General features: G+C 38.4%; 1 protein-coding gene across 4 annotated transcripts in view; it reads left to right on the top strand.

Moving 5' to 3' along the window:
- LOC100558787 (uncharacterized) overlaps window positions 1-13,243 on the top strand; it is a 178,642-nt gene that overhangs the window by 20,147 nt on the left and 145,252 nt on the right. For all 4 annotated transcript variants that reach the window (XM_062961117.1, XM_062961110.1, XM_062961106.1 and 1 more), the window contains exon 3: window positions 1,225-1,303. In XM_062961117.1, the coding sequence (XP_062817187.1) occupies window positions 1,225-1,303 (79 nt within the window). The remainder of the gene's footprint in view (window positions 1-1,224; window positions 1,304-13,243) is intronic.

The raw sequence follows: 13,243 nt of genomic DNA, 5'->3' as shown, positions 1-13,243 counted from the left end.
CAGCGAGGCTATTCAGTGCAATTCAAATTGGCCAAAAAACCGTTTCCCCAGAATGCAAGTACCCAGCCTTTCAAGCAGCAAGCCTATTCCACTATATTCCAGCTCACCAAATAAGGATTTGCATAAGAAGAAAACAGCCAGGCTTTGAGGCTGCAAATTCACTGCTATTCCACCCGGTCAACAAATGATTCCCATAGGCCACAGCAACACGTGGCTGGGCACAGCTAGTTCTATCATAAAAACCTGGCAAAAGTTTGTCTTTGTGCGCAGGACATTAGAGAGATACGGAATTGGGTTGATACCATCAGAGGTGGGCTTACTGTTACCTCACTCCATTGAGAATGACCCGAGGCCCTTTCACACTATGCAATTATAGCATTAAATTCCCACTTTTACTTCTTCTTCATTTGTTTAGTCATTTTTGACTCTTCATGACCTCATGGACAAGTCTATGCCAGAGTTCCCTGTCAGCCGTCTCCTCCCCCAGTCCCTTCAAGTTCAAGCCAGTCACTTCAAGGATACCGTCCATCCATCTTGCACTTGGTTGGCCTCTCTTCCTTTTTCCTTCCATTTTCCCCAGCATCATGATCTTTTCCAAGTTTTCCTGTCTTCTCATGATGTGGTCAAACCCACTTTTACCGCCATGATAATATTCTGTGGAATCCCAGAATCTACAATTGAGGACAGGATGCTTAGCACTCTCTGCCAGAGAGATATAATACCTCACCAAACTAAAATGCTCAAATTTCCATGGGATGGAGCCATGGCAGGTAAAATTATATCATAGTACTACAATTGTGTAGTGAAAAAGAACACTAAAATTAGAAAATACCACTAGGCTTAGTGTTCTTTCTATCTTTGGAAGTCTCAAAACAAATGAGAAACCATCCAATTCTTTGTAGAACATTGGGTCATGATTCCTTAGAAACACAAGGTACTATTAAAACAGTTATTTCCCCAGTGTTTGTACTATATTAAGCTCCAGTAACTATTATCTCAAAAGTAAAGTACCTAAATTGGATCACAGTGCTTTGTCATGTGAACCTTTACATCAATAGGCTACTAATAAACTATACCATCCCATCAACTTTTTGTCCAATTTTCTGGGTCTTCCACAGGTCTAACATCTATACTAGTTAGAAGCACAGAACCTTTTACAGGTTGATCAAGAAGCAGATAGAGAATTTCTGTATTGTTACAGTATCTTCTTTTGATCTTTTGTAGCTGTGAGTCAAAAAGCGATGTCTCAGATAGGCTCAAGAAAACTAGAAGAACAATTCAGAGTAATGACCAGCAATTTCTGGTAAGTAGAATTGCCCATTTTTCCCCTCCTTGGTCAGTTAATAAATTCTTCTCTTGTAAGGCATTGGTGGAAATGAAAAACTTGGAAATTGTAGGTCTGCATTTGAGTGGCAGACATTTGAGATCAGTTAATACTCTAGATATGGCAGATGGGTTACCAAGGTATGCTGGGAAAGAAAATCTAATTGGAATATATTTGCTGAGAGACAGTAAACTAATGAGAAGTGCGGAAATCAATAATGGTCCCTAATGAGCTACCAAAAGCTATCAAAATAGTACAGTTTTCATTTCAATATATGTTTGAGTACTGGCTTTGCAGGCTGAACTGTAGGCAAATTCAAAGCAGGATCCTCTTGGTGGTTAACATTGGTGTGTCCACTATTTATGCCAATTAAGTGCTTTCTCAGACATGTGCAAGGAGGTATATAGTACAGCCTTAAATAGTACCTCTTCCCAACTATACAATGGTAGCCTAGCCAGAGAGAACAGAGGTGCTAATGACTGCAAGGGCATACCTGGGATCTGAAAGTAAAGGAGCATCCTGGACTTCCAGTGTAAATAAGCAAGTGAAGGTATACACTCTGCCAGCTTCCAATAAGATCTCAGCCTCAGCTTAACATTTTGTTTCATGATAATATATTGGGGAAATTGTTCATTTGGACAATAAGATGGAACTCAGTTTGATGGGAGAAAATATTTTTATATGACTAAATCTGAATACAGTAAAGCAATGTTAGGAGAACTGCCAGCTCTCACAAGATCATAGCCCTGCTTCTATGGATGAAAAACCAGCAGAAGAAATATTGAAGTCATGTGTGTTAGCAAATTCACTTTTAAGTAGACTGGCAAAATATCATTGTGACCAAATTGCCACAGTGTGGGATTCATCTCAAATTCTCATTTGCTGAAGGTACTTGTATCAAGATGACCAATTACGTTGGTATTTAATCTCAGCATTACTCGGTTTGAGTTGTCTAAAAAATGTTCAGATCCCTGAATGTTTGGGAGATCCTGTTCTACCCCAACTCAGGCCTCTTTTAACACATTAGTGAAAGATTTGTATATAGAATGACGGACTGTCGTTGAAAATTTAAACTGTATCCTAGAGGAAAATGTTAACAAGCATCCAGTGTCTCCAATTTCAGCATGCATGATTCAAGTGATCTAGTCTCATCAGCCCTTTAGTATTTTTAAACATTTTTCAAATGCAGCTTAATACCCTAGTGCATTATGCAAAATGAAATACAAGATGACAGTTTAGAAATCCATTCATCTCAATTCGCTGCTTTATAACTTCCTGCTAGCTAAATGATATCAACACTGCTGAGATGTCAGAGCAGTTTAGTTCCAACATGATAGCAGGATACGCGCAAAAAGTGTTATTATGAAAACTGATGCCTCGAGAGCAACATAACACTTGCTCACTGATAGTCATAGACATTGGATTTTCAAATGCAGCCTTTGCAAATTGAGCATGACAGTCTATTTTGTTATAAATCTAGAACATCTTTATTTTGTGGTAAAACTAACAACCATCCCATATGTATTACGGTAGAGGTCTGTTTTGGGGGGAAACTTGGGGCCCTTCTACACTTCCATATAATCCAGAATATCAAGGCAGATAATCCACACGATCTGCTTTGAACTGGGTTATCTGAGTCTGCACAGCCAGATAAACCAGTTTAAAGCAGATAATCTGGATTTTATACAGCTGTGTAGAAGGGGCCTTAGGTTTTCTCTCTTTTGGAACAAAATATGCAGATTTAGAGAATTTGTATTCTGAGACTAATATTATAAAGTATTCTGGAATTAATTAATTTCTGTTATAGTTTCACATGGCAGAGGGCAGCAGAAGAAAGCATGTTGGGTTTTTTTGTTATGAAATTAAAGGGAGGAATACATTGGGATGAGAACATACAACCGTGACAAGAATGACAACAGGATTGGAATATTGTTAATTCTCTTCTATCCACCCCCTGCCCCATCATATACTCTCTTATGAGAGAGAAAAAGATGAGCATTAATGAAATAAAAAGAAAACCTTTATTTTTAGATCGGCAATTCTGGATATGTAGCACAGATGTTAAACTGGGGATTGAAAGGGTTTTGTCTCAGAGTTCTGGTGGACTTCTAAAAGGGATTTCCAATTAAATGTGCTGTTACAATATGTAACTTGTATTTCATGTATTTTTAAATTGCTTTCTCAGTTAACTTTTGAAAAGTTGTGTTTAAACTAGACGAATTGCTTTTGTTTTAGCTATTTTTCTTTTAATTACATGGTATGCTGCTTTGAGCCATTCAATCAGTCATCAATCAAATACATAAATATGTAAATGTTGCAGTTTAGAATTCAAGAATAATTCCTTGAATCTTCCATCCAGTATGGTCAGTGACCATGCTAGCTGTGGGTGAATGGGTCTGGAACCTGCAGTCCAAAAAATCTTATTTTTCTCTAAATGATGTGGAAAGAATGGTTCGGAACATGTGATGGTAAAGTCAGATTACTATACTTGAAGCAGTGGTGGGAAACTTCAATAGGAGCCAATTTTTCATCAACACAGTGATTTTGGATTTTCAGCCAAAAATCCGTCACTGAAGGGGCTGCAGTCTATTTCCCATTTTCATGGCTTTTTTCATGGGAGAGAAGGAGTCAGGTTTGAAGCTGTACTCTAGGCCACTGGTTCTTAAACAGTAGGTCCTCATCTCAAATGTGGTCCCCTTACATCAATGGTGGAGTCATGAAAAATTTGGCAGCGGTACAAGGTTTCTAAACATCACCTAGGACCTCTTCACATGGGCTAAAAATTGGCAGTTTTTTTTTGTTTTTTTGTAGTTTCACCACAGAGCCCGCTCGCTCCCGTCGCACACCAGAAAAGTACTTTTGGGGTGAAAGTGCCAAAAAACTCTGCCACTGCTGAAAAATAGCTGGTGGCCCATAACGGGAGGCTTCCTGTCTTTCCATAGTTGGGTTGAGATGGCTTCCTAAGGCTTTTCCCCATGTGATGAGGTGGAGGAAGCCGGGATGGTGTGAGATGTAGGGCAACAGGTCCCCACATCCACTGGGAGGGTTTAGCAAGGAACACAAGCTCCAGGAGAAGATCCCTGAGGGCAGCAAGGGTAAAGGCGGAAGCGGTTTCATGGTGGCGATACTCAGCGATTCGGTGGTGCATGTGAGGAGGTTCCAAGTGGATGTTTTAAATATTACGTGACTCCATTAGGAATAAGGTGCAGAGTTTACAGTGGATAAGGGAGAGATTTCCCCATCTGTAGCCAGCCAGAGTCCAAATTGTTTAATATTCTACACTATGATTTTTGTTTCTGGGTTATAAATGTCATTTCCTAATTGGTTCTATCATAAAAACATGGGAAAGTTTATTAAACTGTAAAACGTCTTTGCAAGAGGGACATCCTGCTATAGTACATTTTGCTCCAGTGTCTTAGAATCATAGAGTTGGAAGAGACCTCATGGGCCATCCAGTCCAACCCACTGCCAAGAAGCAGGAAATTGCATTCAAAGCACCCCTGACAGATGGTCATCCAGCCTCTGCTTAAAAGGTTCCAAAGGAGGAACTTCCACCACACTCAGTGACAGAGTTCCACTGCCAAACAGCTCTCATCTTGTTAAGTTTTGGCACAAAAAACAAAGTTTCTAGAGTACAACAAGTATTTCGAAGTAAGGAATACACAATTAAACAGGAAATAACACATTCAATCTAGAAACATATTTTCATTATTATTATTATTATTATTATTATTATTATTATTATTATTATTATTATTATTCAGAGGCTGGATGGCCATCTGTCAGGGGTGCTTTGATTGTGCTTTTGCTGCATGGCAGAAAGAAAGGAGTTGGATTGGATGGCCTTTAGCGTCGCTTCCAGCTCTATGATTCTATCATGTGTCTATCATATAATATTATATAATAATATGAAAGACATTCAATGGGATAGCTTTTGTGGTTTTTTAAAAAGTTGTTGTCAAAACTTTAAACATTTCCTAAAATGAGTAGATGTATGAAAATTTCTGAAAGTTGAGGGAAATGATCTCCTGTTACATTGTGCCATTATATTGAAAATTCAAGAAGATAGCTCTTGTAGTTTTTTTTTTTAAAAAATGTTGTTTATAAAAACTTTGAAAATTCCCCAAATATCCATGGATAAGTGAAAAGTTCTGAAACTTGATGGTCTAACAGTGGTAAATGTGTTCTACCACTGTAGCTGTAAAAATGAGGGAGAAAGGAGCCCCTGAAGTTTTGCCAATTATAGCAATTATGTGCAATTACCATAACAAAATAGTAACGAAATTTGGTTACTCTCATTATAGTAAAAACATTTTCATTAACAATACTTTAGAAACACTTTAGAAATCAAACGCCAGTTTTGCAATGACTTTTGAAACATTTTTAATGGATCGCACATGCCTACTGGCTATCCTGACATATCTCAACATTATGGAGAGTAGTTTGACAATAGACTATGCTGCCTGGGAGTGCTGTTGAGTCTCCTTCCCTGGAGGGTTTTGAGCAGATGGCCATCCACCGTGGATGCTTTGATTGTGTATTCCTGCATGGCATCATGGGGTTGAATTGGATAGCCCTTATGCTCTCTTTGAATTCTATGATTCTATGATTCAATTTGGATGCCACACTCTTGTCCTGCTTAATGTCCTCTCAACCTTTAGTCTTCCCTCTTCCAGAAGTCTAAGCCATTGTAACCAATGGGAGGGTGTAGAGAAGCTTTGTGTTAAACAGAGATTATTGATATGATTTTATTTATTTGTTTGTTAAGGGAAAAGGGAGTTATATATTAGCAAGGAAAAGCCTAACATGGAAACTAGCTGGAAGCAGCATTTGGTAGGTTGCCATGGTAACACAGCTTCCCTTGGGAGAAAAAGGGGGCGTGGCTAAGATGACAGTTGGAGCATATTCCCTTTTAAAAGTTCAGTTGCTGTGAGGATTTAAAAAGGACAGTTGCGGTTAGGTTTTGAAAAGATTAGGAGCTGTGGAAATCAGCTAAGGACGGCAGCTTATGGTCACTCAGGGGAAAGGCTGGGAATATAAGTTGACCGGGGGAGTTTAGTATACTGTTTTGAAGAGAAGTTATTTAAGAAATATCCATTCAAGAAAGACTACATTGTAACTTAAGATCCTGAAACGTTATGTATTGGAACCATACGCTTATGTACCAAAAATAAACTTGAATTTTGTTATTGTTCATAAAGATAAGTCTCCTTGCCTCTCTGTAAGCCTGTTATCTCACGTTGGTGGCGGTTACCGTACCTATCTATATAAGTTACCGTACTTTCCTATATAAGTTACCATCTTTACTCATTTAAACCCAATCAGTTCCGTTATCCTTCCTTATCCACTAAATCATCCCTATCATACATTCACACATCCTCCACCCCTCCCTCTCACACGCGTGCACATCTCCTCAATTGGAGGCAGTGGTGGGATTCAAAAAAAGATTTCCCCCTTACTGAGTTGAGTACCACAAACTGGGCTCTCTTCAATTGGTGGCACCGGTGGGATAGAAAAGGATTCTTCCCTGCCACAGTTCTCTTCAGAGGGGTTTTGGGAGGCCAAGTCCAATACATCTGTGGGACCAAAGGTCTTAACACACAGCACTTGACTCTTTTCACTTCTATCATGTTGCATCCTGTGCTCTGAATCAATAGGTATTTTCTTGGGATGGCAGTGGTGAGATACAATAGGTAACTAGTGATTAGCAAGGTTGTTCGAAGTATAATAAGTTCTCACTTGTTTATGATTGTTTATATATTCTTTTCCTGCACTTTACAGCATTTAATGTTTGCCGCTTTATGTTGTAAACTGCCTTGAGTTGAGAGAGGGCGGGATATTGGTGTTGTTATTATTATTAATAATATTATTATTATAATATAATTTTCAGTGTGCTAATAAATGCACATAGCATGTAGCTCTGCAACATAGATATGCTTCTCTTAGAGTTACAGTGCATGACTTTTAGATGCCTACACAGACGGGGAGAAAATCCTCGTCTGCAAATTTGAAAAAAATAAAAAGTGAAAGGTACCCTTGAGCTTCATAGAAGAGTTCACAAAAAGGCCAGTCCAAAACAAAAAGACATTTGAGACTTTAGGGCAGCATTAGCAATAGTCACTATTAATATTGTTTTAACATATAATTCTCTGCGTAATAAAATAGGTACTATTATGTGTGTACAGATATGGGGTGGGGAATCTAGAACATGGTTGTCTTTTGACTTCATATATGAGATGGCAGAAGCCCTAGTTAAGTTTTTTGTTTTTAAATAATATAGAAGGATGTGTATTTTAAACCTACATCCCACTTCTATCCTGCCCATGTTGACAGGGATTAATTACAAAAGAGTTGTAGCTGAGTTCAAGGATACCATCACATGGGGAACATTTACTTCCAGCGAGGCTTTGTTCCAGCTGTGTTGGCAAAGTGTTCTAAGAAGGCCAATCTGATCATGGGAGACTGCCCGTGTTCAGTTAGAAAATTATGAAGACATCATGGGAGCATGTTGGAAAGGTATGATTTTCAGTGTGTGATAGGCAATTGGGTGGTACGGATGATGCGGGGCACTGAGCAGCGGATTCATCCCACGATTTGGGGCCGGGTTGTGGCGCAGGCTGGTGGGCAGCCTGCTGCAATAAATGACTCTGACCATGAGGTCATGCGTTTGAGGCTAGCCCGTGGCAGGGTGAGCACCTGTCAATTAAAAAAAAGCCCCTGCTCGTTGCTGACCTAGCAACCCAAAATATAGTTGCATCTATCAAGTAGGAAATAAAGTACCACTTATAAAGTGGGAGGCAAATTTAACTAATTTACAACGTTGGAATGAGGAGGTGCCGTCACAGTGGATGATGAAGCAACTGCTCCCTCCTGTGGCCAGAATCGAACATCCCCTCAGGAGAAGGTTAAATTGCCTCTGCGTCTGTCTCTGTCTCAGTTCTATGTGTATATGGGCATTGAATGTTTGCCCTATATGTATATAATGTGATCTGCCCTGAGTCCCCTTCGGGGTGAGAAGGGCGGAATATAAATACTGTAAATAAATAAATAAATTTGCCTTGCTGTCCTATGTATCCCCCCTGCCCCCTGAATGAAGGACCTCCATGTGATGAGGTCCCAAGTGAGCACTATTATAAAGCTCACTGTGAGATAGATCACCCAGTGAGTTATATGACTCAGTGGGGAGTCATATACATATACAGTTATATACAGATCTCCTAAGTCTCAGTGCATAAAAAATGGTTGTAGGCTGCACTTGAAAAATAAAATGGGAGAGTCATAGGCTACAAAGATTGCATGTAGGTATGTATATTGTTTTTATTCGTTCAGTCACTTCTGACTCTTTGTGACCTCATGGGCCAGAGCTCCCTGTTAGGTGTCGCCACCCCCAACTCCTTCAAAGTCAAGCCAGTCACTTCAAGGATAACATCCATCCATCTTGCCCTTGGTCGGCTCCTCTTCCTTTTTCCTTTTATTACCCCAGCATCATTATCTTCTCCAAGCTTTTCTGTCTTCTCATTATGTGGTCAAAGTATAGTGAGCCATAAATCCTGCAGTGCAATGGATCCTCTGAATCTGCTGCGGTTTGGTTTCACGACTCCCTGTTTTCCCCAAATCTGTGGACGCTCAAGACCCCTTATTACAATAGTGCATATAACATGGTGAACAATGTAAACAATTCCCAGAGAGAACTGTGAAATGGTTAGGAGGCTAAAGCAGGTTATGCCTACACATCAGCACAGTACTCGAAAAACATTAAAATCAAATTTTGCTTTTTGGGATTTATTGGGAATATTTCTGAGGATGCAGAACCCAGGGATGCACATGTCTGCCTATACGCTAGATATATTTAAGTACAAAAATTGGTTGGTCCAAGAAGTGAGAAAAAAAGGAAGAACTATAGAGCTACATTGACAGGTAAATGAGAAGTGATGTTGTCTTTAAAAAATAATAATGGATCACATTGACACTAGCCTGAAGACATACAATGAAAAAAACTAAATTGAATCTCACAGTGCACCTAATGTTCAGGAATTTATGAGGCTATTGCTTTTTTCTGATATCTTTACTGTAAATGTCTGGCTAGAATGATCATTTTCTGATTGTAAGGGGGTTACTGCTTTCAACATTTGGTGTTCATTTAATGAAATGATTGGGAAATACATTGGCTATTCCTCCCTCCCCCCAAATAGATTTAATGTATAAGAACCCATCAATGATAGCTGAAATATACACTGTATTTCTCTTCTAGGCATGACAGCAGACATAAAAATGAAATAAATAAACAAACAAAATAGGTAAACTCCAGTGTCTGGCTGAATTGTGCTCCAGGACAATTGCACATCCATGCTTGGCTGTGGATGTGCAAAGGCCATGGAAACCTCTGTAAAACTTCATCGGATAGGCATAATCGTCCGTCCTATGACACTTATACCTCTCTTCAGGCACAGGGCAATTGCTTTTACTTTATCCTACATTTTATTTTTTTAAGTCTTATTTTAAATTGTTATCTAGACCTATCAAGGGCTTTTGGCTGTCATGTTCGAAAATAGCTTTATGATATTAATTTCTTTTTTAATGTCAATTTTCACAGTGGACTTTGGCATATTTCTGCAGGTGCAGCATCAAGTTCAATACTCTATCAAATCAGTCCACTTATAAGTGAAGACTTGAACATTTCAGTTCCGGAAGCATGTTAAAAAATGAAATGCTAAGGATGCTTTATAAATCAGACCAAGATGAATCTTAGTACATGTTGATTTTTTTAAATTAAAAAAACAACATGGTTAGATGAGAGCTAAAATGATTTAGAACATGATCTGGGAATTCAACCTACAGAGAATTACAGTAATCAATTATAACCATAATGAAAGGACAAGGTCTCCAGTTGGTAATGTTCCAAGATAGAGAAAAGCAGCTTTAGACATAGACCGTTTAATGTATTCCTTATAGGTTGCTAAAATCAACAATTATACTGAGGTTCTTGATAGAACTGGTAGATAATAATTGGATATTGGCAATAGCATTCACAAGAATCAATAAGTAATTCTGAAGGATATGTCAATAGAATAATACTGACACTTGAATTAATTTTAGAACCATTGATGATACAAGGTGTAACACTTCTTATATTGCTTATGATACAACATTCAGTAGGGAATAATCCCTAAGATTTTGTTCTTGTGCACTTCCTTTAGCTGTCTGGCACAAACATCTGGGAATGTATTCTGCTGCCAGTCATTCAGGAGATGTCAAACCAGATTTCATTATTGGCTCCTCCTCTAAGTACAGACATATCTCTTTCTCTAAGAAGCTTTATCTAGACAGCTGTCTGTCATTCATATTAGCTACACATGCAAACCCTGTGCTATTAGAGCAGTCCAATAGTGGGCAAAACCCGGGGGGGGGGATCCTGAACCATTACAACATATTCCATTAGTTTATGCACATTGTAATTTTGTTATCCACATGTTAGTAATAACATTATGTAGGATAAAAAATTGTAATGTATGTAGACAAATTCATCAACTTTGCCATTTAGATTTTATGAGCCTAAAAGCATTTATCAGTCCTTTACAAAAGTGGGAAAATGATTAATATATCTTAGCTATGTTTTGTTATAGATAATATCAGAAGCTATAAGCACCTCATCTTTATTAAATTTCTAAAACAGAATTTTTTTATGGAGATAGGAATATTGAGAGCATTTCCTTATTGGGATACATAAGGGGAATGTGTTTTAAAGTATATATTGTCTTCATATATATAGCCATTTTGGTCCTGGAACAAAGAATGATACCTTTATTAGCCAACCAAAAAAACCCCAAAAAACAGAAAATACATTATTCAAGCTTTTGAAGAAATACAAATATGAGTAATAAATAATATCTATGTACTTGTTAAAGGAAAAGGTTTGCATAGGCTGTGCTCTGACAATAAAACCAGAAAAATGAAAAAGCTGGGCAATCAATTTGCCTATGTCCTGTCCATCTCAGCTTCTGTCCTTATTTGTAATTCATTTCTTCCTTAACTTTTTTCTCTAGCTCCTGATAAAGTAGGGTGAACACAAGTAGATATTCTTCTTGCAATATCATGTCCCTTGTAGATTCAAAGAGATGATCACTTAAGGTGGGTGTTTGATCAAGATAAAGAATGGGCAAAAAAGGGAACTTCACTATGTCATATGCTGAATGAAGTGACCATAGTTCAACAAACTCCACCCTGCAATGCTTGAGTTGCTACTCTAGGGCATAGTTATTTTCATGGTACTCATTCAGGAGAAGCCCATACCTAAACAGGTTGTGTGGTTGGTCCAATCCTTGAAGTTCCTGGAGTAGTGCTGGCACCCAAATATTAAGGTGCCTTACTGGGGCACTTCATTATCCCCAGGGCCTGCTATAACCAACAACAGGTCAACAACATTATGTGAAGCCACTTGAGGTCTCAGTTGCTCTGCACAGTTCTTCAATAAAAACATGGTCATCACCATTAGGGTCCTGCGGGTTCCTCGTGTTGTCTCTATTTCTCTAGGGCAGCATGATAGCCAGGGTTTTATTAGTGATCCTTTCCTTGTTTGATACTCTGGGTGCCTTTTTGGGTAGAGGAAGTGATGGCTTTTGGGGAGCATTGGGTTTCCATAAGCTAGACCAGAATGGCCACCAAAGTACTGCTCTAACAACCTCAGATTATGAGAATACCTCCAGAGTCAGGAACTTCAACAGCTGCTCCTTTGTGAAATCCTTGTCTTTTGATTCTGTGCTGCCTTTTGGGGAATGGGATGAAATGACTGGACCCAAGTCACCCAAGAACCATCTATATATATAAAAGAGTGATGGCATCACAGCAATTCACAAAACAACAAAAGTACAGGCCCCCCAACCTCAAAATTTGACAACACAACCCATCATCCACGCCTCAAGGTTGATACAACAAAAAGAAAAGAAAAATAAAGTCCTAATTAGAGGGAGAGCAATAATTTTTTTTATCCAATTGCTGCCAGTTTAGAGGGCTAATCTCTGCCCACTTCGTTGCCTAGCAACCAGCTAAGGGACAGCCAGGCTTCAGTTAGGGGACAGGCAGATTTAGGCCTCACTTAGGCTTCTTCCACAGATTATCTAATTTGCACTGGATTATATGGCAGTGTAGACTCAAGGCCCTTCTACACAGCTATATAACCCATTTATAATCTTATATTATCTGCTTTGCACTGGATTATCTTGACTCCACACTGCCATATAATCCACTTCAGTGTGCATTTTATACAGCTGTGAAGAAGGAGCCTCATATAATCCAGTTCTGAGCAGATAATATAAGATTATCAATATACAGTAGAGTCTCACTTATCCAACATAAACAGGCTGGCAGGATAAGTGAATATGTTGGATAATAAGAAGGGATTCAGGAAAAGCCAATTAAACATCAAATTAAGTAATCGTTATACAAATTAAGCACCAAAACATTATATTATACAACACATTTGACAGAAAAAGTAGTTCCATGCGCAGTAATGCTATGTAGTATTTACAGTAGAGTCTCACTTATCCAACGCTCACTTATCCAACGTTCTGGATTATCCAACGCATTTTTGTAGTCAATGCTTTCAATATATCGTGATATTTTGGTGCTAAATTCATAAATACAGTAATTACTATATAGCATTACTTTTTCTGAAAAATTTGTTGTCTAACATGATGTTTTGGTGCTTAATTTGTAAAATCATAACTTATTTTGATGTTTAATAGGGTTATCCTTAATTCCTCATTATCCAACATATTCGCTTATCCAACGTTCTGCCGGCCCGTTTATGTTGGATAAGTGAGACTCTACTGTACTGTATTTACAAATTTACCACTAAAATATCACAATGAATTTAAAACACTGACTACAAAAATATTGATTATGAAAAGGCAGACTGCGTTG

This window comes from Anolis carolinensis, chromosome 1, assembly GCF_035594765.1.
Source record: "Anolis carolinensis isolate JA03-04 chromosome 1, rAnoCar3.1.pri, whole genome shotgun sequence".
In the NCBI taxonomy this organism is placed as follows: Eukaryota; Metazoa; Chordata; class Lepidosauria; order Squamata; family Dactyloidae; genus Anolis; species Anolis carolinensis.
Note: the sequence above shows the minus strand (reverse complement) of the source record. Positions and strands in the feature narration are given on the sequence as shown.